The sequence below is a fragment of the Microtus pennsylvanicus genome, chromosome 9 (assembly GCF_037038515.1).
Source record: "Microtus pennsylvanicus isolate mMicPen1 chromosome 9, mMicPen1.hap1, whole genome shotgun sequence".
NCBI lineage: Eukaryota > Metazoa > Chordata > Mammalia > Rodentia > Cricetidae > Microtus > Microtus pennsylvanicus.
The window spans coordinates 109,269,696-109,295,755 of NC_134587.1; the positions used below are offsets into that span (position 1 = coordinate 109,269,696).

Here is a 26,060-nt window from a genome sequence, read left to right on the forward strand (position 1 = left end):
CTAGAATCCCCAGTGAGGGGCTGGGGCTGGCTCAGGGGCGAAGGGCAGCCCTAGTATATTTGAGCCCCTGGTCTCCACCCCGTCACATACACAGACGCCCAGCTCCAGCAGATGCCCTCTTGCAGGTTGGTAGCATCCCTGCCTTGGCCTCTCTTTGCCTTTTACCCTAAAGTCTTAGGGATCTGAACTGCCTGAGCTAGGGACACTGGACTGCTTCCTGCTTCCTCCTAAAGGCCTGGCCAAGGTCCTCAGGCACCTCCCTCCACACCTGGGCTCTGGCTGTGGGAAACTGCCCTCTCAGGGGACAGCGGTTTGCAGGCCCGAGAGACAGGCCAAGTGTGACTTCTAGGGCTTCGTAGTGAGTCAGGCCAAAAGGGCCTCCAGGGAGCCGTGTGAGGTGGGAATCTGCCTGGACCTGGCCAGCTTGGAAGCCCGCCCCTGGCTCTGCTTTCCAGAAATCAGCTCCAGCTTGAGTGTTCTCACGGCTCAGATCTCCTGTGCTCCTAGTGCTGGCGGCACCTGGCTGCCTCTCTTAGCAGCCTGGGACCTCACCCAGAGGGACCTGGCCAGAAGATGCCCATACACAAGAGAGGTGAGGGCCAGTCCTCATTCCAGCATCTGCAGGAAGCTGCACTCCCATCCAAGGCAGGGCCCCTGCGTAGTTCTCCTCCCAGTGTTCCCAGGGGCAGACCCAGCAGCCATATCTCCCTCCTCACTAGTAGAACTCTGATATGCTGCCAGCAGCCATGTGCCCAGCCCCCGGGGTTGATTTAAGATTTGGTTCAAACCGTTCTTGGCACTGCTGTTGGCTGGGGTTGTTTTTCAATCTGGGCACAGCTCCCAGCTCTGGCCAACAAGCTCCAAGGGGTCGGAAGTTTCTTTGGACAAGAGGGAGGCTTTGCTGCCCCCTCCCCTCACTTGCTGCCTCCTCTGTGGACAGGATGTCAGGAGCTTCTGCAGCCATGTTGTGACTGTGAGAAGCAAAGGAAGGGAATCATAGAGACATCCTTGTCTCCCAAATCCTTAATGTCACAATGCATCGTCCCATGCTGGTTCCTTGGACCTTAGGTTCCTTGTTATTCAAAAATGCTACTTAAGCCATAATGAACAGATTTTTGGACAGTTGAAACCAAACAATTCAAAATTAGGGACCCAGCAAGAAGTTTAAGTGACGACTTGAACTGGATCCCTAGACCCATATGGTTGAGGGACAAAGCTGACATCTGCAAGTTGTCCTTTGAGCTTCAGATGTGTTCCATAGTGTGCACACATGCCAATCACAGACACACCAAATGAAAAATGCCACAGCAGCTAAAAGATCCCAGCAGCCATGAAGAAAATAGTGTGGTCACAGGTGTAAGCCCAGTGCTGTGGAGGTGTCAGCGAGGGACCACAGAGCAGAACGAGCACTCTTCCGCCTCCATTTGTGTGCATGCACACGATGTGAATGTGATGGACCAGGCACATAGCTGCACACAAAACTGGGCATGGGTGTACACGCCTGTCATCTTAACAACCTAGAAGCTGAGACAGGATTGCAAGTCTGAGCCACCCTGGGCTACATAAGGAGATGTGTGGTAACTTCTAGAGTCACCAGGCTAGGTTAGGGTTAAGAAGAAACAAGAAGGAGGTGCCAGACCCTGAGCTGAAAGGATGTCACCGTTTTGGATGCTGTCACTGCACACCACAGTGAGCATGTGGACGTCAGAGGGCAACTCAGAGGAGCTGGTTCTCTTCTTCCACTACATGGGACCCAGGACCTGAACTCAGGTCATCCTGCTTGGTGGCAAGCTCCTTTGTCGCTGGAGTCACCTTGCCAGCCCTGTTCCACTGTCATTGCGTAGGGAAGCCCCAGTGTCTTAGTTCCTATTTATGAAGTGTGTGACACCTTGGCCAAGGCGTGAGCTTCAGTTTCAGAGGTAAGTTCACAAACATCATGGCCGGGAACACGGCAGCAGACAGACATCACTGAAGCAATAGCTGAGAAGTTACATGTTGGGAGCAACCGTCATTTCTGAATGCCTTGGTGAGTGTGTGCACCATGTAAGCGCAATGCACAGGAGGCTGAAGAGGGCACTGGATGCCCTGGAGCTGGAGCCACAGATGCTCACAGCTGCCATGTGGATGCTGGGAGCTGAACCTGGTTCCCATACTTTTTTTTTCCTGCTGTTTTAGTCCCTGTTCTATTGCTGTGAAGAGACACCATAGCCATAGCCAGTCTTCTAAAGGAAGACATTTCATTGGGTGGCTTACAGTCCAGCCCTTTAATCCATTGTCATCATGGTGGGACATGGTGGTGTGCAGGCAGAAGGAACTGAGAATTCTACATCTTTGATCTGCAGGTAACAGGAAGTGAACTGAATCTGAGCATAGGAAACTTCAAAGCTCTCTCCCACAGTAACACACTTCCTCCAACAAAACCACCCCTCCCAATAGTGCCATTTCCTATGAGTTATGGGGGCAGTTACATTCAAACACCCTAGACACCATGTCGCTGTACCTCCTATGAAGGGAAGTATTTCAGTTCATGGCGTTAGTCTATTATTATCATGATGGGGAGCTTAGGGGACACAAGCAGACGTGCTGGAGAAGTAGCAGAGCGTTCTACTTCCTGTAGACAGAGAGGTGCTGTTTGGTGTCCTGCTCTTTTGGTTCCTTTTAGGGGGCCACCACCCAGCTCCCAAATAAATGCATGGAGGTTTATTATTGCTTATAAATGTCCAGCCTTCGCTTGGCTTATTTCTAGTCAGTTTTTCTTAATTTAAATGATCCCTCTATCTTTTGCCTTTGGACTTTTTCCTTTTTCTCTGTCTATCTTACTTTCACTCTGGCTCGCTGGCTGGCTCGCTGGCTGGCTCGCTGGCTGGCTCGCTGGCTGGCTCGCTGGCTGGCCCCTAGCAGCTTCTCTCCTTGCTATCTTGCTCCTTCTTCTCCCAGGTTTCTCCTATTTCTCCTCTCTACCGCCAGCCCTGCTTATCCCTTCTCCTACCTAGCTTTTAGCTGTTCAGCACTGTATTAGACCATCAGGTGTTTGAGACAGGCAAAGAATCACAGCTCCATAGTTAAACAAATGTAACAAACAAAAGCAACACATCTCTGCATCGCTAAAACAAATGTTCCACAGCAAAAACAAAAGTAACACAGCTTAAAATAATGTTCTACAACAGAGGGTCTCTAGGATTGACATGAACTTTTGAAACCTCAAATTCTATCCCCAGTGACACACTTCCTCTAACAAAGTCACACCTCGTAACCCTACTCTTCTCAAATAGTGACACCTGCATTCAACTCTATGGGCCTGAGCCCGTGGGACTGGTTCTTTGTAGATAGGATTACTCTGTGTAGCTCTGGGTGTCCTGGAACTCACTCTGTAGACCAGGGTGGCCTCAAACTCAGAGAGATCCACCTGCCTCGGCCTCTGTAGTGCTGGGATGAAAGGTGTGTGTGCCACCACATCTTTGGGGCCATTCTTATTCAAACTGCCATACCGCCTGCTGAGCCCTCTATCCGGCCTACCTGGGAAGTTTCAATTCCTCCACCTCAGTGTCCTTAGTGCTGGGATGACAGGTGTGTGTCACCACACGCTGCGGCTTCCTTTGAGAAAAGGAGGAAGAGGGATCCCTCTTGATCCCATTTCACCTTCATCAGGTTGGTCAGTGGATCAAGGAGAGCTTGGGTCATGGTCAAGCCATTGCCCAATAAGCAGGCTGGCACTTCTACCACCTGGGGGTCAGGAAAGATCCAGTCACAGGCAGGACTGTGGGGTGAATGGGGTGTGGAGAACATAGCCCCACCTATGACCTACTGACCTTTGCTCCCTCCAGCCCCTGTCTCCTCCGTTTATTTATTTGTGCTTCTGATGGAATCCCTTCAGATCCGAGTAGGTGGCAGAAACAGCTGGCTTTTATTCCACACACGTTAAATTTCACTAAAGTCTTCTGAAGCCGTGTGAGAAGGAAGCTGAGATTTGCGTTTATCAGGGCCCAGTCCTAGCCATAGCCCCAAGTCTATCAGGGTCCAGTCCTAGCCGTGGCCCCGTGTCTATCAGGGCCCAGTCCTAGCCGTGGCCCCGTGTCTATCAGGGCCCAGTCCTAGCCGTGGCCCCGTGTTTATCAGGGCCCAGTTCTAGCTGTGGTCTCATGTCCAATCTTTTTCTGGCAGCTGTGGGTCCTGTCTGTGCCATCTGACATCTCAGGATAATAGCAAAAACTAGCTGGCAGACAGGAGTGTGTCCCATCTCTTCTCTGCTGGACAGAAGTTGTGGTCTCAGGCAGTGCCAGGTGGAAAAGATGGATCAGGTAGAGGTGTGGAGGCACACAATAGCCTAGTGTGCAAGCCTGGTTCTCCGGCTTAGGCACAGCTGGAGTCAGGACCACAAAGTCTTGCCCCTGAAGGTTGTTGTCCTCCCTTGGTCTGTGTTTCATGCAATTACCATCGGCACTGCAGATGTGTGTGATTTTTGTTTTGTTTGGAACCCCTTCCTCTCTCCCTTTGTGTGTGTGGGAATGAGACTGCAGGCACCTGAGAAGTCAGTCCCCGTTGGGGCTGTAGCTGCAGGTGTCGTGAGCAGCCCTCATGCGGGTATTGGGACCAGAACTGGAGTCATTCAGAAGAGCAGTAACACTGTTAACTGCTTGCTGGAGACAGCTCTCCCAGCAGCCCCCTTGGCCTTGAATCATCAGGCCTCAGGCTTCTCCACACTGGAATCTCAGGGTTAAAGACTGCAGATGCACAGCAACCTTGAAGTGCAGACACAAGTCAGGCAGGCTGGAGCAGTGGGGGTCCCTCCTTCAGTGAGGTGTCAGCGCTGAAAGCATGTTCCAGTCCCCTGTGCCCACGGAAAAGGTCCATTATGGCAGGGCACCTCTGTAATCCCAGCACAAGGGAAGTGGAGCCTGGAGGATTCCTGGGACTCGCTGGCAAGTCAGCGCGCTCTGGGATCAGTGAGAGGCCATGACACCCACATAAAGGGAGTGACTGAGGAAGACACAGGTTCCTATGTGTGCCGATTTCCCATCATGTCTAAGTTTCAGAACCGAATCTGTAGATGCATGCGCCTATATGTGTGTGCATATATAAAAACATATCTATTTGTTTATAAGTAGAAGTCTCTGAAAGTGCTCAAAACTGTGGTGTACCATGGACCTGTCATCCCAGAACCTGAGAGTGAGGCAGGAGGATCAGAAGTTCAAAGTCATTTTCAGCTATATAGGGAGTTGGAGGCTAGCCTAGTTTCCAGGAGAGCCTATCAGGGAGAAGGTCTGGGTGTGGTGGTTTAGAGTTGACAGCCAAGCACTGAGGAAGGTTACCACAAGTTCAAGGCCAGCCTGGGCTGCAAATGATACCCTACCTCTAAAACCACAACAACTCCCTCAGTCTACCTCACATCTGTCCACTGTCCTTGGTGCAGCTGTCATCTTGGCCGCCTGCATCATTGACCACCTGTTTATATTACGTGGTACCTGCTGCCCCATTGTAATTGGCAAATGTGGGTGTGTCCACTAGTGTCCCTACTAGCCATCACTAGCCAAAGAGGAAGTCCTAGCCTTCTGTCTTCCCATTCCATCTTGCTGCCACCCTTGAGGTGTGCACTCACCATCGGTGACTAGGACCCCTCAGTGTGACTGGAGACAGCTGGCTGTTGCTCTTAGCTTGACTGCTTCCTGGCCACCTCTGCTACTCGGGAGGCTCCATCCATCCCCCCTTTTATTCCTAACCCAAGTTGGGTTTCTGGCCTTTCTGTGAGCACCCATGGAAAAACAGACAACTTTGACAAGACTGGGCTGGACACACAGCAGGGAGCCAGAGGTGCTGTGGATTCCAGGCCACGACATGAATTGTCTTGATGAGGGACCTACTAGGTGGAGTGAGAAAGGGGACTGCATGCAGTGAGCTTCATGTGAGCCCACAAGTCCCTAACGCTGCTTCAGCAGGCCCCACAATACTGCTCTTAGGCCTGTCTGACCCATTGTTCTCTCTCTTTTTTAATTCTTTTGTCTTTTTGAGACAGTCTCTCAGGCTGGCCTTGAATTCTCTGATGTAGGCAAGGATAATTTTATTTTATTTTTTTTGATTTTTTTTTTCGTGACAGGGTTTCTCCGTAGCTTTTGGTTCCTGTTCTGGAACTAGCTCTTGTAGACCAGGCTGGCCTCGAACTCACAGAGATCCGCCTGCCTCTGCCTCCCGAGTGCTGGGATTAAAGGCGAAGGATAATTTTAAATTCTCGACTCTGCTGTCTCACTTCCTGTGTGCTGGGATGACATGTGTATGTCACTATGCCCAGCTTCCATGACTTACCGACTTACCGCTGTGTGAGCCAGGAGTCAGGTGTCTTTCTCCATCCCCTCTCCCTGTTCCTTTGAGGCAGGGCCTCTCACTAGACATGGAACTCACCTCTCACCTCCCTGACACTGAGGCATAAATGGCCACGCCAGCCTTTTACATGTGCTGGAGATTCAGACTCAGGTTCCTATGCTTGTACAGCCAATTCGCTTACCCACGGAGGCATCTCCCTAGTTCTAATGTTTTTTTAATTATTTTTTTTTCATTTATTTTACATACCAACCAGTTTCCTCTTCCTCCTCTCCTCCTGCACCCCCCCCCCACACACTCTTTCTCCGTTCAGAAAGGGACATAGCTCTAAGTTTTTTCTTTTAGGTTTTTCAAGACAGGGAGGGTTTCTCTGTAGCTTTGCAGCATGTCCTGGAACTAGCTCTTGTAGACCAGGCTGGCCTCAAACTCACAGAGATCCGCCTGCCTCTGCCTCCTGAGTGCTGGGATTAAAGGTGTGCGCCACCATCACCCAGCCAAGCTCTTACTATTTTTAAGTTAAAAAGTTTACTTATGCATCTGTGTATGTGTGTGCACAAGCTGTGTGTGCACACGCACGTGCGTCGCCGAGGCCAGAAGAGGGCATTGGATGCCCTAGAACCGGAGTCACAAGGACTTGTGAGCTGCTCCACCTACGTGCTGGGATTCGGTACCTTCACTAAATCAGCAGGTGCCCTTAACCTCTGAGCCATTTTTTCTAGTTTCAGTCTTTTTTCTTTCCTTTAGAGCGAGTCTCCTGTGTCACTGGCTGACTTTGAACTCACTCTGCAGCTAAGGATGGCTTGAACTCCGGATCCGCTGGCTCCAGCATTCTCTGCCATCACGTCCAGCACTGTCGCTATTCTTAAAAGGCGCGGCACATTTCTCCGATCTGAAACTTTATTATGCTAATCGTGTGTGTGTGTGTCCCCGGGGGCCGCACCCCGGCTTCTGTGTGCCGAGCCAGGCTCTGCCCAGGGCTGCCCCTCGGGCCTCCAGCTCTCCAGGTTGTTCCCCGGCTGTGTAGCCCAGTAGCCCAGGGACCACGGCTGCTGTTTCACGCCGGTGCCCTGGTATATATTGGGCGCTCCAGAACTCCTCAGTGACCGCTGGAGTCGAGCGAATGCAGGCACCGGTGCTGCCGTGTCCTCCGCCACTCATCAGTCGGGCAAGGCGTTGAACCCACAATCAGGAAACCGCTGTCCACCGGCCGCGCGCGCCTCAGTGCGCCTGCGTAGCCACGTCCCGTTTCCCAACGCTCTGCCCAGGTGCGCGCATGCGTCTCCCCCCAACCCTCGGCAGCGCGCCTCTCTAGTGCGCCTGCGCCGTGATCCGGGCCGCGCCTGCGCATTGCTCTCCAGCCGTGGGCCCAGCCGGCGCCTGCGCAGTGGCGCCCGCGAGGGGGGGTGAAGAGGTGGAGGAGGAGGAGGAGGAGGAGGAGGCGGCGGCGAGAAGATGGCGACTTCGAACAATCCGCGGAAATTTAGCGAGAAAATCGCACTGCACAACCAGAAGCAGGCGGAGGAGACGGCGGCCTTCGAGGAGGTTATGAAGGACCTGAGCCTGACGCGGGCCGCGCGGGTGAGAGCACGGGGGAGGGGAGGGGAGGAGGGAGGGGAGGAGGGAGAGACGCGGGGGCGGGGCTGAGGCCGCCGCAGGTGTTCCCACGCCGCCAGCCGGTGCGGAGCGGCTGCTCCCGAGGTTGCTCTTTGGACTGGAGGGGTGGTCCCATCACAGCCACCTAAGGGGACAGGTGTCATCCATCATTGCTACCCGAGGGGACGTGCGCCCTCATCGTAGCCATCAGAATGGACACGTGTCACCCCCCTTATTGCTACCTGATGGGACAGAGATTCCATCATTGCTACCTAAGGTGTCAGGAACTATCCTTTATCACTACCTGTGGGAGTAAGGGGTCCCACTGTTGCTAGTAACGAGATAGTTGTCACCCTTTGCTACCTGAGCGCACAGTTGTCCACTAATGGAGAGGGATCCCTTCAGTTATCTAAAGGGACAGTTGTGCCTCCTTCGCTACCTGTCACCTGTGTCCTCCTCGGGTACACCTACTTCGGTCATGAAGCAGTTCTTGACCCTCTTGGATAACTGAGTGACCCTCTATGGGGTCTCCAGAGGTATGGAGTCAGCTGCTTGGTTCCCATACAGCCTCTGTGCTGGGGACAAGGTGATGCCCCCAGACTGGATGGAGGGTGTGACGGCTGGGCCATTTGGCTGGGCCATGACACTTGGCCATGTCAAGTGTGTGGTGTCGGATGCTCCTTCATGTTCCTCAATGGTCAAGGACATGATGGTGCTTAGTGTGGGTGGCAGGGACCCTCATTATGGGGCACTTCCTGCTTCCCAGGTCACCTGCCAGGGGCACAGGTCAGCTGGAGCCTTTGGTAACATTAGCCAGTTTCTTGTTTATCTGAGACTGTGGTGTCACAAATGAAATGTGTGCCCAGTTCCTGTGTGATGGAGAGGGGACTCATGTTCTCCTGCAGCACATATAGAGAGCCATGAACAGTAGCAAGTGTGCCACCTCTGTGTCAGTCATAGGCCAGGGCAGCTGAGGCTGCTTCTTGTTTCCAGTGCATGCAGACGGAGTCAAATGTTTGCAGTGTAACCAGAATAAAGAGTTCCATGGCTCACATTTTGATGGAAGTCTGGTTTCCTCCAGGAATTGGGAATGAATGGCTGTGGAACAGATTACTGATGTAGCACAGGCTAGCTCTGAATTGGGAATGAATGGCTGTGGAAAAGATTACTGATGTAGCACAGGCTAGCTCTGAATTGGGAATGAATGGCTGTGGAACAGATTACTGATGTAGCACAGGCTAGCTCTGAATTGGGAATGAATGGCTGTGGAAAAGATTACTGATGTAGCACAGGCTAGCTCTGAATTGGGAATGAATGGCTGTGGGAAAGATTACCGATGTAGCACAGGCTAGCTCTGAATTGGGAATGAATGGCTGTGGGAAAGATTACTGATGTAGCACAGGCTAGCTCTGAATTGGGAATGAATGGTTGTGGAAAAGATTACTGATGTAGCACAGGCTAGCTCTGAATTGGGAATGAATGGCTGTGGAACAGATTACTGATGTAGCACAGGCTAGCTCTGAATTGGGAATGAATGGCTGTGGAACAGATTACTGATGTAGCACAGGCTAGCTCTGAATTGGGAATGAATGGCTGTGGAACAGATTACTGATGTAGCACAGGCTAGCTCTGAATTGGGAATGAATGGCTGTGGAAAAGATTACTGATGTAGCACAGGCTAGCTTTGAACTCATCGAGTTGCTGAGGATGACTCTGAAGTCTTGATGCTCCTGCCTCCGTTACTAGAGCGCCACCATCCGTATGTGGAAAGGACACATTTGTTGCGTCTCAGGGTCCTGTCCCTGTCCGGTGGCTGCACTCGTTCTGGAATTCCAGGCCCTCAGCTTTATCTCTGGCCTCCACCTAGCACTTGTCCATGCTTGCTTCCTCCTGTGAAATAATTGCGGGTTGGTGAGATAACATGGCGGGTGAGGGTGCTTTCCACCAAGCCCTCAGACCTGTCCTCTGATGTCCCATAGTGGACTAAGTTAAACTGTACACGACATGGGGTGTGGTAGCATACTCCTGTATCTCAGCAGCTGGGGGTTGAGGCTGGAGCTGAGTTTGAGGCCTTTCAAGACATCTAGGCTATGCAGCAAAATAAATCTAAAAGGAAGGAAGGAAGAAAAGGGGGTGCTAAGTATATGGTTTAAAAAAGTGTGAGGACTGAATTCGATCCCCGGCGCTCTCTAGGAAGCATGTGCCCACCTGGCAGCCTGTGGAGACCGTCAAGCAGCCTCAGGCCCGGTTGGCCTGCCTAGCTAATCACATCGGCTGGCTCCAGGGTACCTGGAACCCTGGGCTGGAGAGGTGGCTCAGTGGTAAGAGCACTTGGTGCTCTTCCAGAGGACCTGGGTTCAGTTCTCAGCATCTGTGTCAGGCAGATCACAACTGCCTGTGACTCCAGCTCCACGGGGACCTTGGCCTCCTCAGGCACCTGCACTTGTGTACAGGTGCATACACTGCCCACATTTAGAAAGTAAAAATGACTGGGCATGCCTTTAATCCCAGCACTCGGGAAGCAGAAGCAGGAGGAATTTGAGGCCAGCCTGGTCTACATAGTGAGTTCAAGGACAGCCAGAGCTACACATAGAAACCCTGTCTTGAAAAATGAACAATTTGAAGGCTCCTAAAGAACATATGCCTAAGGCTGGCCTGTAGTCTCTGCACATGTATGTGCACACATCCATATCAACACACAAAAATAAGAAAGAAAAAAAAAGACAAAATTTACAAATTTAACATTATTGATTTATTTTGCGAGTCCTAGCTGGGAGGTCAGTCACCAAGCTGTGGGAGCTGCCTCTCTCCACCATGTGGGTCCCAGGGTCCCATTCGGGCCATTCGGCTTGGCAGCAAGCCCCTTCCCCTCCACCTGCCGAGCTGTTTCACCAGCTTGTGCCTGCAGTCCTGCTGCTCCTGGCTCTGGGGGATGGTGCTGAATTAGTTGGTCTGTTGTACTAAACACTTGGGGATCCTCAGCGCTCGGTGCCTTAGGACCTGCATCCTTGGACTCAGTGTCTCTGCCACATGTCCCGATCCCTGTGTCCCAGGAAGATGGCTAGGGCCAAGTGGCTGTGTAGCCCATGCAGAGAGAGGCCTGGTGACCTGAGCAAGGGGGCAGGCAACTGGTGAGCATGGAGTGGCAATGGGGTAGTGTGTGTGTCACCTGCTGACCATCGGCTTGGGACACTGGGTTCCTGATGCTACTGAGTATCTTAGGCCACAGGACCTGGGCCACAGAATATCTTTAGTCAGCTAGGTGTGGAGGTACGCATCTGATGTCCCGGATGCTCTGCAGACCGAACCATGAGGATCCTAGAGACAAGGTATTTGAGGCCAGGCTAGACCACACAACAAGGCCTTCTTCTCACAGAAATAGTAATACAGGATGTCCCTGTCTGGGATGAGTGGTGGCATTTTGGCCTTTACCTGGGACGGGGGTGGCTTTGCTGAGAATAGGGCCTGGAACATTTGTTATTCACTCTGTGTGTGTGTGCGTGCATATGCCATAGCACATGTGTGGAGATCAGAGGACAGCTTGCTGGAAATGGTCCTTGCCTTCTCTCAGGTGAGTCCTGGAGATCGAACTCAGGTCATCAGGCTTGGCAGCAATCACCTTCATACCCGCTGAGCCATCTAACTGGCCCTTTAAAATTATCCCTTGCTGCCGGCTACCAGGGCTGTCTGTTACCATCTGTGACCTTTGCAGAGGAAACACCCCAAGCTGTTGTCAAGAGAATAGGGGTGATATCCTCATTACTGCCCCCCTCTAGAAGCTCCTCCAGGGTGTGGTGGCAGCCCCCAGACCTGGCAGTGGCTTTCCTGTGAACGGACTCTGATGGGATCTGATGAGGTCACTAGAGGTGGCTGGGTGCTGTCCTGCACTTTTCCTCCAGCTTTCAGGAGGCTGAGGTGGAAGGGTCAGGAGTTCAAGGTCAGCTTCAACTACAGGAGACCCTGTCTCTAAAAAAACTAAACTGAGAAAAGTAAAGAAGATAAGGTAGCCTTGTGAGAGCAAGGAGAGTGGGGGGGGGCAGAGCCCCACAGCTTCTCAGAGACTGTGCACCCGTAGAGTTGAGCAGGCACAGGATCCCATGACACCCTGGTGACAGATCTGTCCCCAGGGTCTAGATGACAACATCCCTGTCATTTCACAGCTATGTTTTTGTTTTTTCTTTGTTTTCTTTCTTTCTTCCTTTTTTTTTTCTCTTAGAGATACAATTATAAAATTTCTGGGTATAGCCCTGTCTGCCCAGGAACTCACCCTATAGACCAGGATGACCTCAAACTCAGAGATCTGCCTGCCTCTGCCTCCCAAGTGCTGGGATTAAAGGTTCGATCCACCAGCACCGGGCTTTTGTTCCGGTTTGAGATAGTCTCACTCCATAGCCAGTGACAAGGTGATGAGGAGAAGCTGCAGTCCAGGCTTCTGTGGGTGTTTGTATTGTGTGATGTGATGTGTGCCCGTGTCCACATGTGGGGACAGGGTAGAGCAGGACATCAGGTGTTGTGTGATGTGTGTGCCCGTGTCCACATGTGGGGACAGAGTAGAGCAGGACATCAGGTGTTGTGTGATGTGATGTGATGTGTGTGCCCGTGTCCACATGTGGGGACAGGGTAGAACAGGACATCAGGTGTTGTGTGTGATGTGATGTGTGTGCACATGTCCACATGTGGGGACAGGGTAGAGCAGGACATCAGGTGTTGTGTGATGTGATGTGATGTGTGCCCGTGTCCACATGTGGGGACAGGGTAGAGCAGGACATCAGGTGTTGTGTGATGTGATGTGATGTGTGCCCGTGTCCACATGTGGGGACAGGGTAGAACAGGACATCAGGTGTTGTGTGATGTGATGTGTGTGCCCGTGTCCACATGTGAGGACAGGGTAGAGCAGGACATCAGGTGTTGTGTGATGTGATGTGTGTGCCCGTGTCCACATGTGGGGACAGGGTAGAACAGGACATCAGGTGTTGTGTGATGTGATGTGTGTGCACATGTCCACATGTGGGGACAGGGTAGAGCAGGACATCAGGTGTTGTGTGATGTGATGTGATGTGTGCCCGTGTCCACATGTGGGGACAGGGTAGAACAGGACATCAGGTGTTGTGTGATGTGATGTGATGTGTGCCCGTGTCCACATGTGAGGACAGGGTAGAGCAGGACATCAGGTGTTGTGTGATGTGATGTGTGTGCCCGTGTCCACATGTGAGGACAGGGTAGAGCAGGACATCAGGTGTTGTGTGATGTGATGTGATGTGTGCCCGTGTCCACATGTGGGGACAGGGTAGAGCAGGACATCAGGTGTTGTGTGATGTGATGTGTGTGCCCGTGTCCACATGTGGGGACAGGGTAGAGCAGGACATCAGGTGTTGTGTGATGTGATGTGTGCCCGTGTCCACATGTGGGGACAGGGTAGAGCAGGACATCAGGTGTTGTGTGATGTGATGTGATGTGTGTGCCCGTGTCCACATGTGGGGACAGGGTAGAGCAGGACATCAGGTGTTGTGTGATGTGATGTGTGCCCGTGTCCACATGTGGGGACAGGGTAGAGCAGGACATCAGGTGTTGTGTGATGTGATGTGATGTGTGTGCCCGTGTCCACATGTGGGGACAGGGTAGAGCAGGACATCAGGTGTTGTGTGATGTGATGTGTGTGCCCGTGTCCACATGTGGGGACAGGGTAGAGCAGGACATCAGGTGTTGTGTGATGTGATGTGATGTGTGTGCCCGTGTCCACATGTGAGGACAGGGTAGAACAGGACATCAGGTGTTGTGTGATGTGATGTGTGTGCCCGTGTCCACATGTGGGGACAGGGTAGAGCAGGGCATCAGGTATTGTGTGGTGTGTGTGTACACATCTGTCCATGTGGGCACAGGGCAGAGCAGGGCATCAGGTATTGTGTGGTGTGTGTGTACACATCTGTCCATGTGGGCATGGGACGGAGCAGGGCATCAGGTGTTGTGTGTGGTGTGTGTGTGCACATCTGTCCATGTGGGCACAGGGCAGCGCAGGGCATCGTGTGTTGTGTACATGTGTGTACACATCTGTCCATGTGGGCACAGGGCGGAGCAGGGCATCGGGTATTGTGTACATGTGTGTACACATCTGTCCATGTGGGCACAGGGCGGCGCAGGGCATCGGGTATTGTGTACATGTGTGTACACATCTGTCCATGTGGGCACAGGGCGGAGCAGGGCATCGGGTATTGTGTACATGTGTGTACACATCTGTCCATGTGGGCACAGGGCGGCGCAGGGCATCGGGTATTGTGTACATGTGTGTACACATCTGTCCATGTGGGCACGGGGCGGCGCAGGGCATCAGGTGTTGTGTACATGTGTGTACACATCTGTCCGTGTGGGCACGGGGCGGGGCAGGGCATCCTGTGTACTTCTCCAGCACTCTTGGCCTTATTCCATCCTTTCTGCGCTTCTTGAAGTTCTGGAGTTATAGGAATGTGTGACCGTGCCCAGTGTTTGTTTCTTTGTTTTATTTTATTTTTTGAGACAGGGTTTCTCTGTGTAACTGGCTATCCTGGAACTCGCTCTGGAGACCAGTCTAGCCTCTGTCTCAAGTGCTGGGATTGAAGGTGTGTGCCGTTTTCTGAGGACGCAGCCTCAGCCTGTGCTCGCCCAGTGAGTGCTGCTAGTGCTGACCCATTTGCCAAGCCGCTGTGCTCATTGTTCTCTGAAACAGGGTCTCTGTGTAGCCCTGGCTGGCATAGAACTTGCTCTGTAGTTCATGCTGGCCTCAGATTTAGAGATTCCCCCTGCCTCTGTCTTCTCAGTACTGGGATTAAAGGTGTGTGACATTAAACCTGGCCCCTTGGTCACTTAAAAAAATTATTTACTTACTTATTTTTGACTTATACTATGTACATGAGTGTTTTGCCTGCACGTATACATGTGCACAAAGTGTGTGCTTAGTTCCTAGGTCAGGAGAGGGGGCATCAGATCCCTGGGAACCTCTGTAAGAGCAGCCAGTGCTCTTAACTACTGAGCCATCTCTCTAGCCCTAGACCCCAGGATTTAAAGACAGTGTGAGCGTGGTGATACGATATGTTCCAGTGGGAAAAGTGCTGCCCAAGTCTGATGACCTGAGTTTGTCCTGGGACCCACATGCCGTGTCTTAGGTTTCTATTGTAATAGGACACCACAACCAAAACCAACTTGGGGAGGCGGGGATTCTTCCATTTAAAACTCTCAGCCCCCTCTCCATTAAACAAGATGCGTGGCAGTAGCTGATGCAGAGGCCATGAAAGAGCGCTGCTTACTGGCTTGCTCATGACTTGTTCAGTCTGCTTTCACCATCCACAGTGAATCAATCATTAATCAAGAAAGTACACCACAGGCTAATCTAGTGGGGTCGTTTTCTTAATTGATGTTCCCTTTTCCAAAATGATTTTAGTTTCTGTCGGTTAGCATAAATATAGCCAGCACGTGGTAGAAGCAAAGTAACAACACCTGTAAGTTGTCCTTCCCTTTTACCACACACACACACAACACCTGTAAGTTGTTCCTTCCCTTTTAACACACACACACAACACCTGTAAGTTGTTTCTTCCCTTTGAACACACACACACACAGCACCTGTAAGTTGTTCCTTCCCTTTTAACACACACACACACAGCACATGTAAGTTGTTTCTTCCCTTTTAACACACACACACAACACCTGTAAGTTGTTTCTTCCCTTTGAACACACACACACACAGCACCTGTAAGTTGTTTCTTCCCTTTTAACACACACACACACAACACCTGTAAGTTGTTTCTTCCCTTTTAACACAAACACCTGTAAGTTGTTTCTTCCCTTTTAACACGCACACACACAGCACCTGTAAGTTGTTTCTTCCCTTTTAACACACACACACACAACACCTGTAAGTTGTTTCTTCCCTTTTAACACACACAGCACCTGTAAGTTGTTTCTTCCCTTTTAACACACACATACACAACACCTGTAAGTTGTTTCTTCCCTTTTAACACACACACACACCTGTAAGTTGTTTCTTCCCTTTTAACACACACACACACACAACACCTGTAAGTTGTTTCTTCCCTTTTAACACAAACACACAAAACACCTGTAAGTTGTTTCTTCCCTTTTAACACACACACACACACACACACACACACACACACACACACACACACACTCTGGCATTCACATAGTCCTCCCCAAACATATAACACAAAGAAATAAACAGAAAAAAAGTAAAGCCGGTTATGGGCTGTATGGCCAAACCACATGTCAAGGCAAACAAGCAAGAATAGCAGCATGGCTCAGGGGTGGAGCCCCTGCCTAGAATCCCCCAGTGAGGGGCTGGGGGCGTGGCTCAGGGGTGGAGCCCCTGCCTAGAATCCCCCAGTGAGGGGCTGTGGCTGAGGGGTGGAGCCCCTGGCTAGGATCCCTGTGAAAGTGGTTCAGCAAGGCAATTTCTTCTGTTGACTCGGTTTCCAAATGCAAGTTTGTGTTCCTTCTGTCCTGGGAGGCAGAGCCTGCAGCCTTTCATTCCTTGTCACAGTTCTGGTGCTGGCAATGGCACCGTGACCTGCAGCTCTTATTTCTGCAGACTGTGTCCACTGCTGGTTGCATGGAATGTGTGCCTGTGTTAGTCCAGCAGGTGGCCCAGGGTAAGAGGCTCTCTGGGGACTGGCCCTGGTCTAGGTGCCTCTGTTCACACAGTCAGGAGGTAGCGCTGGTGAAGGAGCATGGGACCGCATGTGTGCTGTCAGGGTGTTCCAATGAAACTTGAGCAGATACTTTTCCACTAAGCCACACTATCACCCCTGCGTTTCAGTTTTGGTGACCCCAAATAAAACTGTCTCCCCTGGGCTTCTCACAGCTTGTGGACCTCTAACTGGTGGTTCTGTCCCACATCACAGGGCTCACAAGGAAGAGTAGCCAGCTGTCAGTGTTTGCAGGTGGGGCATGGCAGGGTGGAAGAGAGAATGAGCCCTCTGCTGGGGACCAACTGGCTGGTGGCCCTGGGACAGTGGCACTGTCACCAGGCAGGAATTCTCTCTGCAAGCTCAGGGTGCAGGGTACTGTGTTTCTCTATCATAATTTCCCAGGGTCCGTGTCCAGTATATACCTGTGACTCCTGCCTTGGCATCTCATGTTCCTTGATCATGGTCTCTCTGATTCGTTGTTTGGGGCTAACTGGACTTAACTGGGTTATGTTGGGTGAGTTACTGTCTGTGCTGACGGCTTTCTAGTTTCAGCTTGATCTCATGTAGACACAGGAATGGGCTACAGCTGGGGGATAGCGGGACCTGGTTCCTGCTGAGAAACTCGGTGGGCATGCCTGCCATCCCTGCACTTGGGAAGGGGAGGTAGGGAAATCAAGAGCCTAATGTCCATCTTGACTAGTTTGGAACTCTGAGTCGGCCAAGAGCTGGGGAGGTGGTTTCATTGGTGAAGTGTTTGGGGTGTAAGGGTAAAGACCTAAGGTTGACCACAGAATCCCTGGAAGAATCTGGGTCCATGCCACATGTCTGACCCCTACACAGGGTCAGAGATGGAGGGGTGGTTCCCAGCACTGCCCAGCCAGTGGGCTGTGGTTTACTGAGAGAGCTCATCTCGGGAGAACAAGGCAGGAGCAATTGAGGAGACACTGAGTGTCAGCCTGTGCCTCCATGTGCTGATGGCTGTACATATATGCAGCACACAGACCAAACCCCCAAAGCCAGCAGCAAGTGGGGTGGTGCACGCTGTAGTCCAGCATGCAGGAGGGAGAGGCAGGAGGATCGCTCATCTTTGAGCTCGGCTTTGGTTACATATGGAGACTAACCAAGCAGCCATCAGCGCACCCCTACTCAACTCATTGTTGAGGCTGAGGCAGGAGGATTGTGGGTTCCAGGCTAGCTTGGCAGCAAGGCAGACCCTCACCCCGCTCTTCCAAGAGTAGCTCACCCAACACTAAAACTACCTCATGGGTGTTGTGCAGTCACAACTGGAGAGAGGAGGTCTGGTGTGCTGCATGTCACGGGCAGTGCTAGGCCACCATTAGTGCCCCTGAGATGGAGCATGAGACCCATGCTCTTGTTTTACAGAGCATGAACTAGGCAAGCCAGACTGACCCACAGCAGCCGGAGTGATTTCTAGCATATCATGCAGTTTGGGAGTATGCCAGCCCATCAGGCTGTGGTAGGGTGTGCCAGTGTGCCAGAACCCTGTACAGAGGAAATGGCTCTCAAAGTAGAGACTCTGTGGTGGGGGTGGCTGGGGGAAGTAGGCAGGGGGTAGCAGGAACCATGGAAGACTACAGAAAAAGGCAGCGTGAGAGACACTGGCGTGGAGTTGGCGGTGCCCGTCACACATCTGTGTTACTCAGGTGACTTCTAACCTGAGTCTCGGGACCTTCCGACCCAGAACATTGACCCCGACACACACTGTTTGTTGTGAGGCATGGCGTTTAGAACCTGCATATCCTCACATCTGCCTCCAGACAAGGTGGTCACTTGGCAGGGACTGTCCCTGTGTGTTCCATAGCAGCAGGAAAGGGTGCAAGGCTTGAGGAAAGCTCAGGCACTAAGGCCATGGCAATGACAGGTCAGTGTGGGGGTTGGGAGACTGTCCTGGAGCTTATGGGCAGCTGTGGCTGGGGATAGCCTCCTGCACAGCCTGCTCAGATGGTGCCTGTCCCAACCAGGTGTGGCCCTGTGGCCCTGGCTGGACAAATGAGGAAGTCACTGTGAGCCTTGAGGGCCACAGACACGTAGTCAACATTAGCATTTGCTGAGGGGAAATGAGATATGGCTAGCCTGCTCCTCCTAGGAAGAGCTGCAGGCTTGATAGGTCGGCCGCCTCCTGTGCTCACCAACTCTGCACCCTCTTTGGAGAGGTGAGGCGGACTTACATGGCCTCCGTCTACCCTTGTGAGGAAAGAGATCAGTGCAGCAGCTGGCTGTGATGGGCTGTGTTGCTGGTAGGCATCTGGGGGACACTCAGCAGGTGATGGTATCCAGACAAAATTCAGTGGGCACTGGCTATACTCAGCAGGCGTGGGGTGTGTACATTAACAGCTCCAGGCTGCACTCAACAGGCACTCAGCAGGTGTGCAGTGTATTCAACACTCAGCAGATATGCAGGGTGTAACCCTGAAGGAATGGTTCCTGTTGGGTACAGATACACGGCTTTTCTAGTGGGAGAGGTCCTGTCACCCATGGTTGGAGGTTCATAGCTCAGGGACAGCCTGAGCTACTCTCAGGGTTTTGGCAGGCAGCAGTGGTGACTAGTTGAATGTACAGCCTCTGGCAACTTGGATGACTTCTAGACCAAGTGCTAACCTTGCAAGTAGATGCTTGCCATGGGATGGCCTGGGAGGGTCTCTCCACTCAGGACTCTCCACTCAGGGGACTCTCCACTCAGGAGTTCTGCCTCCCCCCTCCCCGGCATATACCCCATTAAATATTACTTCAGCATCAGTAGAGAAGCAGAGTTAGCATCCCCATCTGGGCGTCAGTCCCCTGTCAAGGCTGGATATGCAGACAGGAGCTGCACTCCTTGTGTCCACCAAGCAGGCTCCGCAGTTGAGTTGTTTGCTTCTTGTTTCTTTTGAGGCAAGGTCTGTGTAGGCAATGCTGACCTTCAGTCCTCCTGCTTCAACTTGCTGACTGCCCGTGTCAGCAGAACGCAGCGCACACCTGAGCCACTCTGCACTGTGGCTGCATCGCTCTCACACCAGCACTCTGCAGTCTGCGGTCTCCTCCTCTCCAGGGCGTCCCAGGCATGGCTCAGGTCTTCTGCAGCTGTGCAGCCCGTGGCTCACAGTGGCTCCACGGGGTGACTCTGGAAGCACAGGCCTCTCCTTCTGTGGCATCGTGCCTCCTCTTTCCCTGTCCATGGCGCCTTTTGATGCGTGAATTTTTAATTTTGACCAAGTCCAATTCTTGGCTGTTCTTTTGTTTGTTTGTTTTCTTTTATTGCTTGAGTTTGGTGTCATATTCAAGAAATGGCTGCCAAGCCTGCATAGCTCCTGCCTTCCTGAGGTGCTGGCCAGGCTGCCTGCCTCATAGATCTGTGGCTTCTGAGACAGAGCTGGCCTTGGTGCCGGGCTTAACCTCGGGTCTGAGTATGAATTCTGAGCTGTCCAGATTCCTGTCTCTGTGTGTGAGGATGTGGTTTCCCCAGAGCCCTTTAGGCAGAGGCTGCTCCTTCCCACCTAGTGCCTTGGTACCAATGTCAGTAGTCATGTGAGGGCTTGTTTCTGGAGTATTCGATCCTGTTGCTTCAACACTGGCTAGTTTTTTTGTTTTGTTTTTGTTTTTTAAACACATGGCTTCTCTGTATAACTTTGGCTAGCGTGGAACTCTTATGTCAGTGTTTCTCAACATGTGGGTTATGACCCCTTTGGGGTCGATCAACCCTTTCACAGGGGTCACCTAAGACTGTCAGAAAACACAGATATTTACATTACGATTCGCAACAGTGGCAAAATTAGAGTTATGAAGTAGCAACGAAAATAATTTTGTGCTTGGGGGCACCACAGCGTGAGGACCTGTGTTAAAGAGTTGCAGCATAAGGGAGGTTGAGAGCAGACTGGGCTCAGAGAGACCAGAGAGATCCGCCTGCCTCCACCTCACAAGTGCTGGAATTAAAGGTCCACACCACCATGGTCTTCATTTTTTAAAATTTGTTTTTATGTTTTCTGGGGTCAGGCCACACATGTGGAAATCAGAGGGTAATTGGAAATCAATTGTCTATGATACTTAAAACATAAAGAGATGTACCGTCGACCATGTGGGCACACGTTCATCATCTTGTGGGGATGGCCAGTCCATAGCAAGTCCAGTCCGCTAGTCACAGAGAACAGGTAGGAGCAGATTGCGGTAGTCCAGGGCCTCCAGGCTCATCTTAGAGCCTAGGTGTGCACAGGGAGGTATTGCTGTTGGAGATCAGGGGATCCCTTTGTGGGGTGAGAAGGACTGAGAGATACTGGGGGCACACGGGGATGCTGCATCCTTGGGAAAGATGAGCCCCATATCATTTCTGCCCTGGACAGGCGTCTACGTGCCTGGGAACCTCCCATATGTCCTGTCCCCATTCTGCCGGTTCTGTCCCTGCCAGAGGCCTGGCTAAGGTCTCATGCGGTGAGCTTCCCTGGCCTCTCCACCAGCCCTCTAACCCTGTGACCCCAGGCGCTTTGCTCATGCTGTGTCCTGTGTCTCTCTTTAACTCCAGAGCTGTCTTCACCTTTTGCTCAGCCTTGTGCTGCCCAGGGCAGCTTACTCTGTCCCCTGCTGGGGGTTCTGTGTCTCTGTCCTCCCTGCCTGGCCTGAAGGGTGGAAGAGGCTGCTGCAGGGTGCCCAGGAGACAGGCCCAGGCCCTGCCACAGCTAATTCAGTTACACGGTCTGTGTGTAGATGGTCTGTGTAGGAGGCACCTGAGCTGCAGTGCACATGTGCAGTTCTCGCCTCCCTTTACATGGTTCTAGGGACTGATAGCAGCCTGGTGGCAGGCACCCTAACTCCTGAAAAAGCCCATGTTCAGTCCTAGCTTTGACCTGCCCCCCCCCAGAATCTCTGCAGATGCCATCTTCTTGGCCATTGCTGGGCTCACATGCTGGCAGTCACTCTGTGCCATCCTGTCCAAAATGGCCAGCCTGTGAGAAGAGCTAGAGATGTCTCTGGGTGGGGGTCGCATCCCTCAGGGCCTTGGCCCTGGCTGAGCTGATCTGAGCCTGTAACTGCTGGGTCATCGCAGCTGTGTCAGCCCAAGGTACAGGGGCACCATCGTTTCTATTCCCAGAAGTGGTAGTGGGGAGCTAAAGCCCCCAGCCAGGAATCCAAACTTAGCATCCTTGGCTGCTATGGTGCAAGCCAGTCATTCTTATATCTCAGTTAATTTTTAAAAATAATTTAGACGTCAAGTGATAGTAGCACACGCCTTTAATCCCAGCACTCGGGAGGCAGAGACAGGTGGATCTCTGTGAGTCTGAGGCCAGCCTGGTCTACAGAGCTAGTTCTAGGACAGCCAGAGCTGTTACACAGAGAAACCATGTCTCAAAACTAAAAATTAATTAATTAATGAATGAAATAAGATTTAGGCTTGTAGCCGGGCGATGGTGGCGCACGCCTTTAATCCCAGCACTCGGGAGGCAGAGGCAGGCGGATCTCTGTGAGTTCGAGACCAGCCTGGTCTACAGAGCTAGTTCCAGGACAGGCTCCAAAGCCACAGAGAAACCCTGTCTCGAAAAACCAAAAAAAAAAAAAAAAAAAAAAGATTTAGGCTTGTGAGATGGTTCAGTGAGTGAAGGCGGTGCTGCCAAGTCTGACCCACACACGGGCCGTGGCACATGCATGTACCCACCCCCATCACATGGCCCCTCCGGCCAGACTGCAGTGCCTAGGTGGACTAAGGACAGTGATGTCCATCGTGTCTCTTGTTGGACGTGACCTAGAAAGTGCCAGAAATTCTCTGTCACCTGGAGGAAACCTTTGGTGGTTAAGTGTCCCTATCTCTTCCGAGTGAGATATGGGACTGTAATGACTTCCTTGTTAAATGGTGCTGGGTGGGCAAGTCTAGGCTCTTCTGGCCACCCACACAGGACCAGGACCTGCTGAAAACTGAACCTCAGAGTCACACGCCCAGCCCCTCATTGAGGGACTCCAGGCAGGGGCTCTAAAGTGAGTCATACCTCCAGGTTTCATTTGTAATAGACATCTAGTTCCATTAGCCTCAGGCAGGGCTGGGTTTGAGTCTCATTTTTCTGTTTACTAATTTCTGTGACGCCTCCTTCCTGTGACACTGGGTGCATTTATCCTTCAATGTAACTGTTAACTTACACTTAGTTCTAGAACACTCCATGCCTATAAAGGAGAGCTTTTCACCACTAGGTCTGCTGCCCTACTGTGTAGGTCCAAGAACATATTTTGCATCCATGGGCTCACACATGATGTGGCCTTATTCTTCAGCTTCTGATGTGCAGTGGCATGTTTTCAAGGTCTGTCATTGTAGTATGTGTGAGCCTCCACACACCAGTCTATTCCCAGCCATACACTGCTGCGGGAAACGCTTTCCCTTTCTTTCCGTTTGCCATGCCACCGTGAATGTGTATGCACTCTCCTGGGGATAGAATGATGGACCACACTGTGGTTTTATATTTTATTTGTGAAGTTCTGAGCAAGTTGACTTTATTTTAAATGGAACAGAAACCTACTGGTGTGGTTTAAAAAAAGAAGGAGAGTGTGAGCGAAGACATTTGAGCTGTGTGACAGAGCAGTGAGGAGCAGGCCCCTGTAGCAGTGACTGTAGAGGATGGTCTGCCAGGGCAGGCCTAGAATAATGTTGTGTAGAGAGCTGGATGCTAAGATGGCACAGGCTAGGACCAAAGACTTACATCATCTTGGGAGCTCAAGGAGAGCTTGGGGGTGGGAGGACCTGGGGTTTGGATGTGTGTGTGCCTCTGCTCGCCTCTGCCTAGGGTAGATGCCACCCAGCCAGGGCCTGAGACCTGGAGCACACAGATGCCCAGGGCCTGTGAAAGTCTGGTGTGAGGTTCCAGTGGGTGCTAGATGTGTCAGGGTGGGCCTGGGTGGCAGCACTGCCCTAGCCCTGCGTTCTTACATAATGGCTGAGCGCTGTTGAAATGCGGAGCAGTCCGGCTATTCTGGGCCGTGGTAATGAGGCCACTGCAATTTTGCTTTATCTCCCTGTGGCCCCATCACCCTAGAGCTGAATAGGGGTGCAGCAGTCCAGTCTCAGCTATGGCCCCAACGAGGTGGCCTGGCAGCATGGGAACCATGCATCTGGACGTGGTGGCACACATCTCACCCCAGCCTGTGCAGGCAGAAGCACAGGGGGCTGAAGTACAAAACAGTACAGTTGGCATTTGTGCTCCCTTTGCTCAGTGTAACACACATGTGCACACATTCATACACATGTTTCTACACATTCAAATGTGTACCTACACACTCATGTGCGTGCATTCAAACAGGCTTGCAGGCCTGGAGCTGAAGAGGCACCCCTGGGGACTGAGACCCACAGCCATGTATGTCTGCCTCAGGGGACAAGTCCTTCAGCATGAGCCATAGTCTTGCTTGCTCCAGAGGCCAGGAGGCTCCTTCTACCCTTGCCGGCTACCAGTGCACTGGGCTGGCAGGCCTGCATGCCTCTTTGCACTGTGACACAGTCTACTGTCCTCCATCTTTTCTAATTTTCAAAGGTCCTCCTCTGTCCCAGCCATGCTGTCTCTGCTCATGCAGGTGTGTGCCAAAGTTTTTGTTTTGTTAGACAGATTCTCACTGTGTAGCCCAGGAGCTCCCAGAGATGCCCTGCCTTTGCCACGGAGTGCTGGTGGGAAAGGCATGTGCCACCACACCTGACTGTGCCCACAGTTTTAACTCTTATTTGTTTGTTTTATTTATTTATGTATTTATTTGGTTTTTCGAGACAGGGTTTCTCTGTGGCTTTGGAGCCTGTCCTGGAACAAGCTCTTGTAGACCAGGCTGACCTACAGAGATCTGCCTGCCTCTGCCTCCCGAGTGCTGGGATTAAAGATGTGCGCCACTACCACCTGGCTAATTCTTATTTGTATTTTGATACACACACACACACACACCCGTATTGTTTGTTTTGAAGTTTTGAAGACAGTTTTAGATATCCCAGACTGGCCTTGAATTCCCCCTGCAGCCAAGAATATGACCTTAAACTCCAGGTCCTCTTTCCTCCTCCTCCCAAGTACTGGGGTGACAGATGTACCACCTCTCCTCACTTGAACATGATTTCTAGAACACAGACATGTTGCCAAGGCCCCAGTAGCCCTGGGTGCCAGAACTGTGGGGCACTGAACCTTGGAGGGTGTAGGACAACCTGTTCTGGGTCCTTTGGGCAGCTCCATGCCTTGGCTGGAGCTCTGGAAGGTGAAAAAGGCATCCGTGAGGCATTTCCTACTGAGAGACCATTTGTTTGGGGACTGGAACCTCATGTTATGTGCCCCAGATTGTCAGAGAGGTCTGGGAACAAGAGTAAAGGCTTGGCATGTGGCGCATGCCTGCCATGGCAGCAGCACTCAGGAGGCTGAGGTGTCTGAGCTGCATAGCGAGACCCTGAGGGGGCAGCTGGGAGGCGGCTCTGCCGGCAGAGTTCTTGCTGTGCAGGTGTGAGGACCTGGCTCTAGTCCGTGGCACAGATGTGCGGTCCTAGCACCGGGCAAGTGGGGACAACAGGATCCCTGAAGCTTGCTGGCCAGTCCACTTAGTCTAGTCAGGGAGTCTCAGGCCAGTGGGAAGCCTGTCTTAAAAAATAGGGTAGGGAGTTAGCAAGATGGCCCAGGCAGTGAAGGCTCCTGCCCCCAGGACCCATATGGAGAGAACTGACGCCCCCATGTTTTCCTCTGACTCCACATTTGTTCTGGCACATGCAGCTATCCCACCCCCGTTAAACAAATAAATATATGTAAAAACAGTGTATGAAAATATGGGAAGGGATAGAGAAAGGTGTGTGTGGCCCTGTGACACTGCCTCATGCTCAGAACTAACCTGGGGGACAGTGCCCAAGGTTGGCCTAGGTCCACATTGTGCCAGCATGAGGCCACACATGTCCACAGAAAGGCTTGTTTGGGTCATCATCAGCTCTGTCCTGGTCTGCTCAGCAGCTCATCAGGGAGGAGGCTCAGCTGTGACGACATGGCCATGTTTTTCCTGTCTGTTGTCCTCTTCCCAGTTGATGCCCAGCTGCTTCCTTCTGCTCAGCCTGGCCATAGCTAGACCCTCTGACCATCAACCTCCATAGATACCCCAACTTCCTCTCAGCCATGTCCTCTAGTTCTGAGTTCCAGCTGTGCCCAAGGATGATGCAGGCCCATGTGAGCCTACAGTGGGCCAGTTCCCAGGTTAGCTTCCTGAGGAGCTGCAGCGACATCCCATGTGCTGAGCCAGGGGACAGTAAGGAAGCAGACCGAGGGTTGTAGCTACCACCAGGGGTCCTTTGAGTGGCAGACAGTGTGGCTGTGGTGTGAATCTTGGCTGTTGCCACTTGGGGACAGCTGGCTGTGACACCGGTGTGGAGGTGCAGACCCGGGACAGTGTCTTCTCTGGGAGATTGTGTCTTTTGTAGTTTTTGAAGCAAGATCTCCTGTAGCCCAAATTGACCTTGAACTCCTACTTCTCCTGCCTCCACTCCTGACAGCCTGACTGCAGTTCTCC

General features: G+C 52.1%; 1 protein-coding gene across 6 annotated transcripts in view; it reads left to right on the forward strand.

The window, feature by feature from the left end:
- Window positions 1-7,693: 7,693 nt before the first annotated feature.
- Window positions 7,694-26,060, forward strand: part of Crtc1 (CREB regulated transcription coactivator 1) — a 57,871-nt gene continuing 39,504 nt past the window's right edge. For 5 of the 6 annotated variants that reach the window (XM_075987228.1, XM_075987229.1, XM_075987231.1 and 2 more), the window contains exon 1: window positions 7,694-7,890. In XM_075987228.1, the coding sequence (XP_075843343.1) occupies window positions 7,765-7,890 (126 nt within the window). In that variant the 5' untranslated portion in view covers window positions 7,694-7,764. The remainder of the gene's footprint in view (window positions 7,891-26,060) is intronic. The other variant, XM_075987234.1, reaches the window with a different exon arrangement.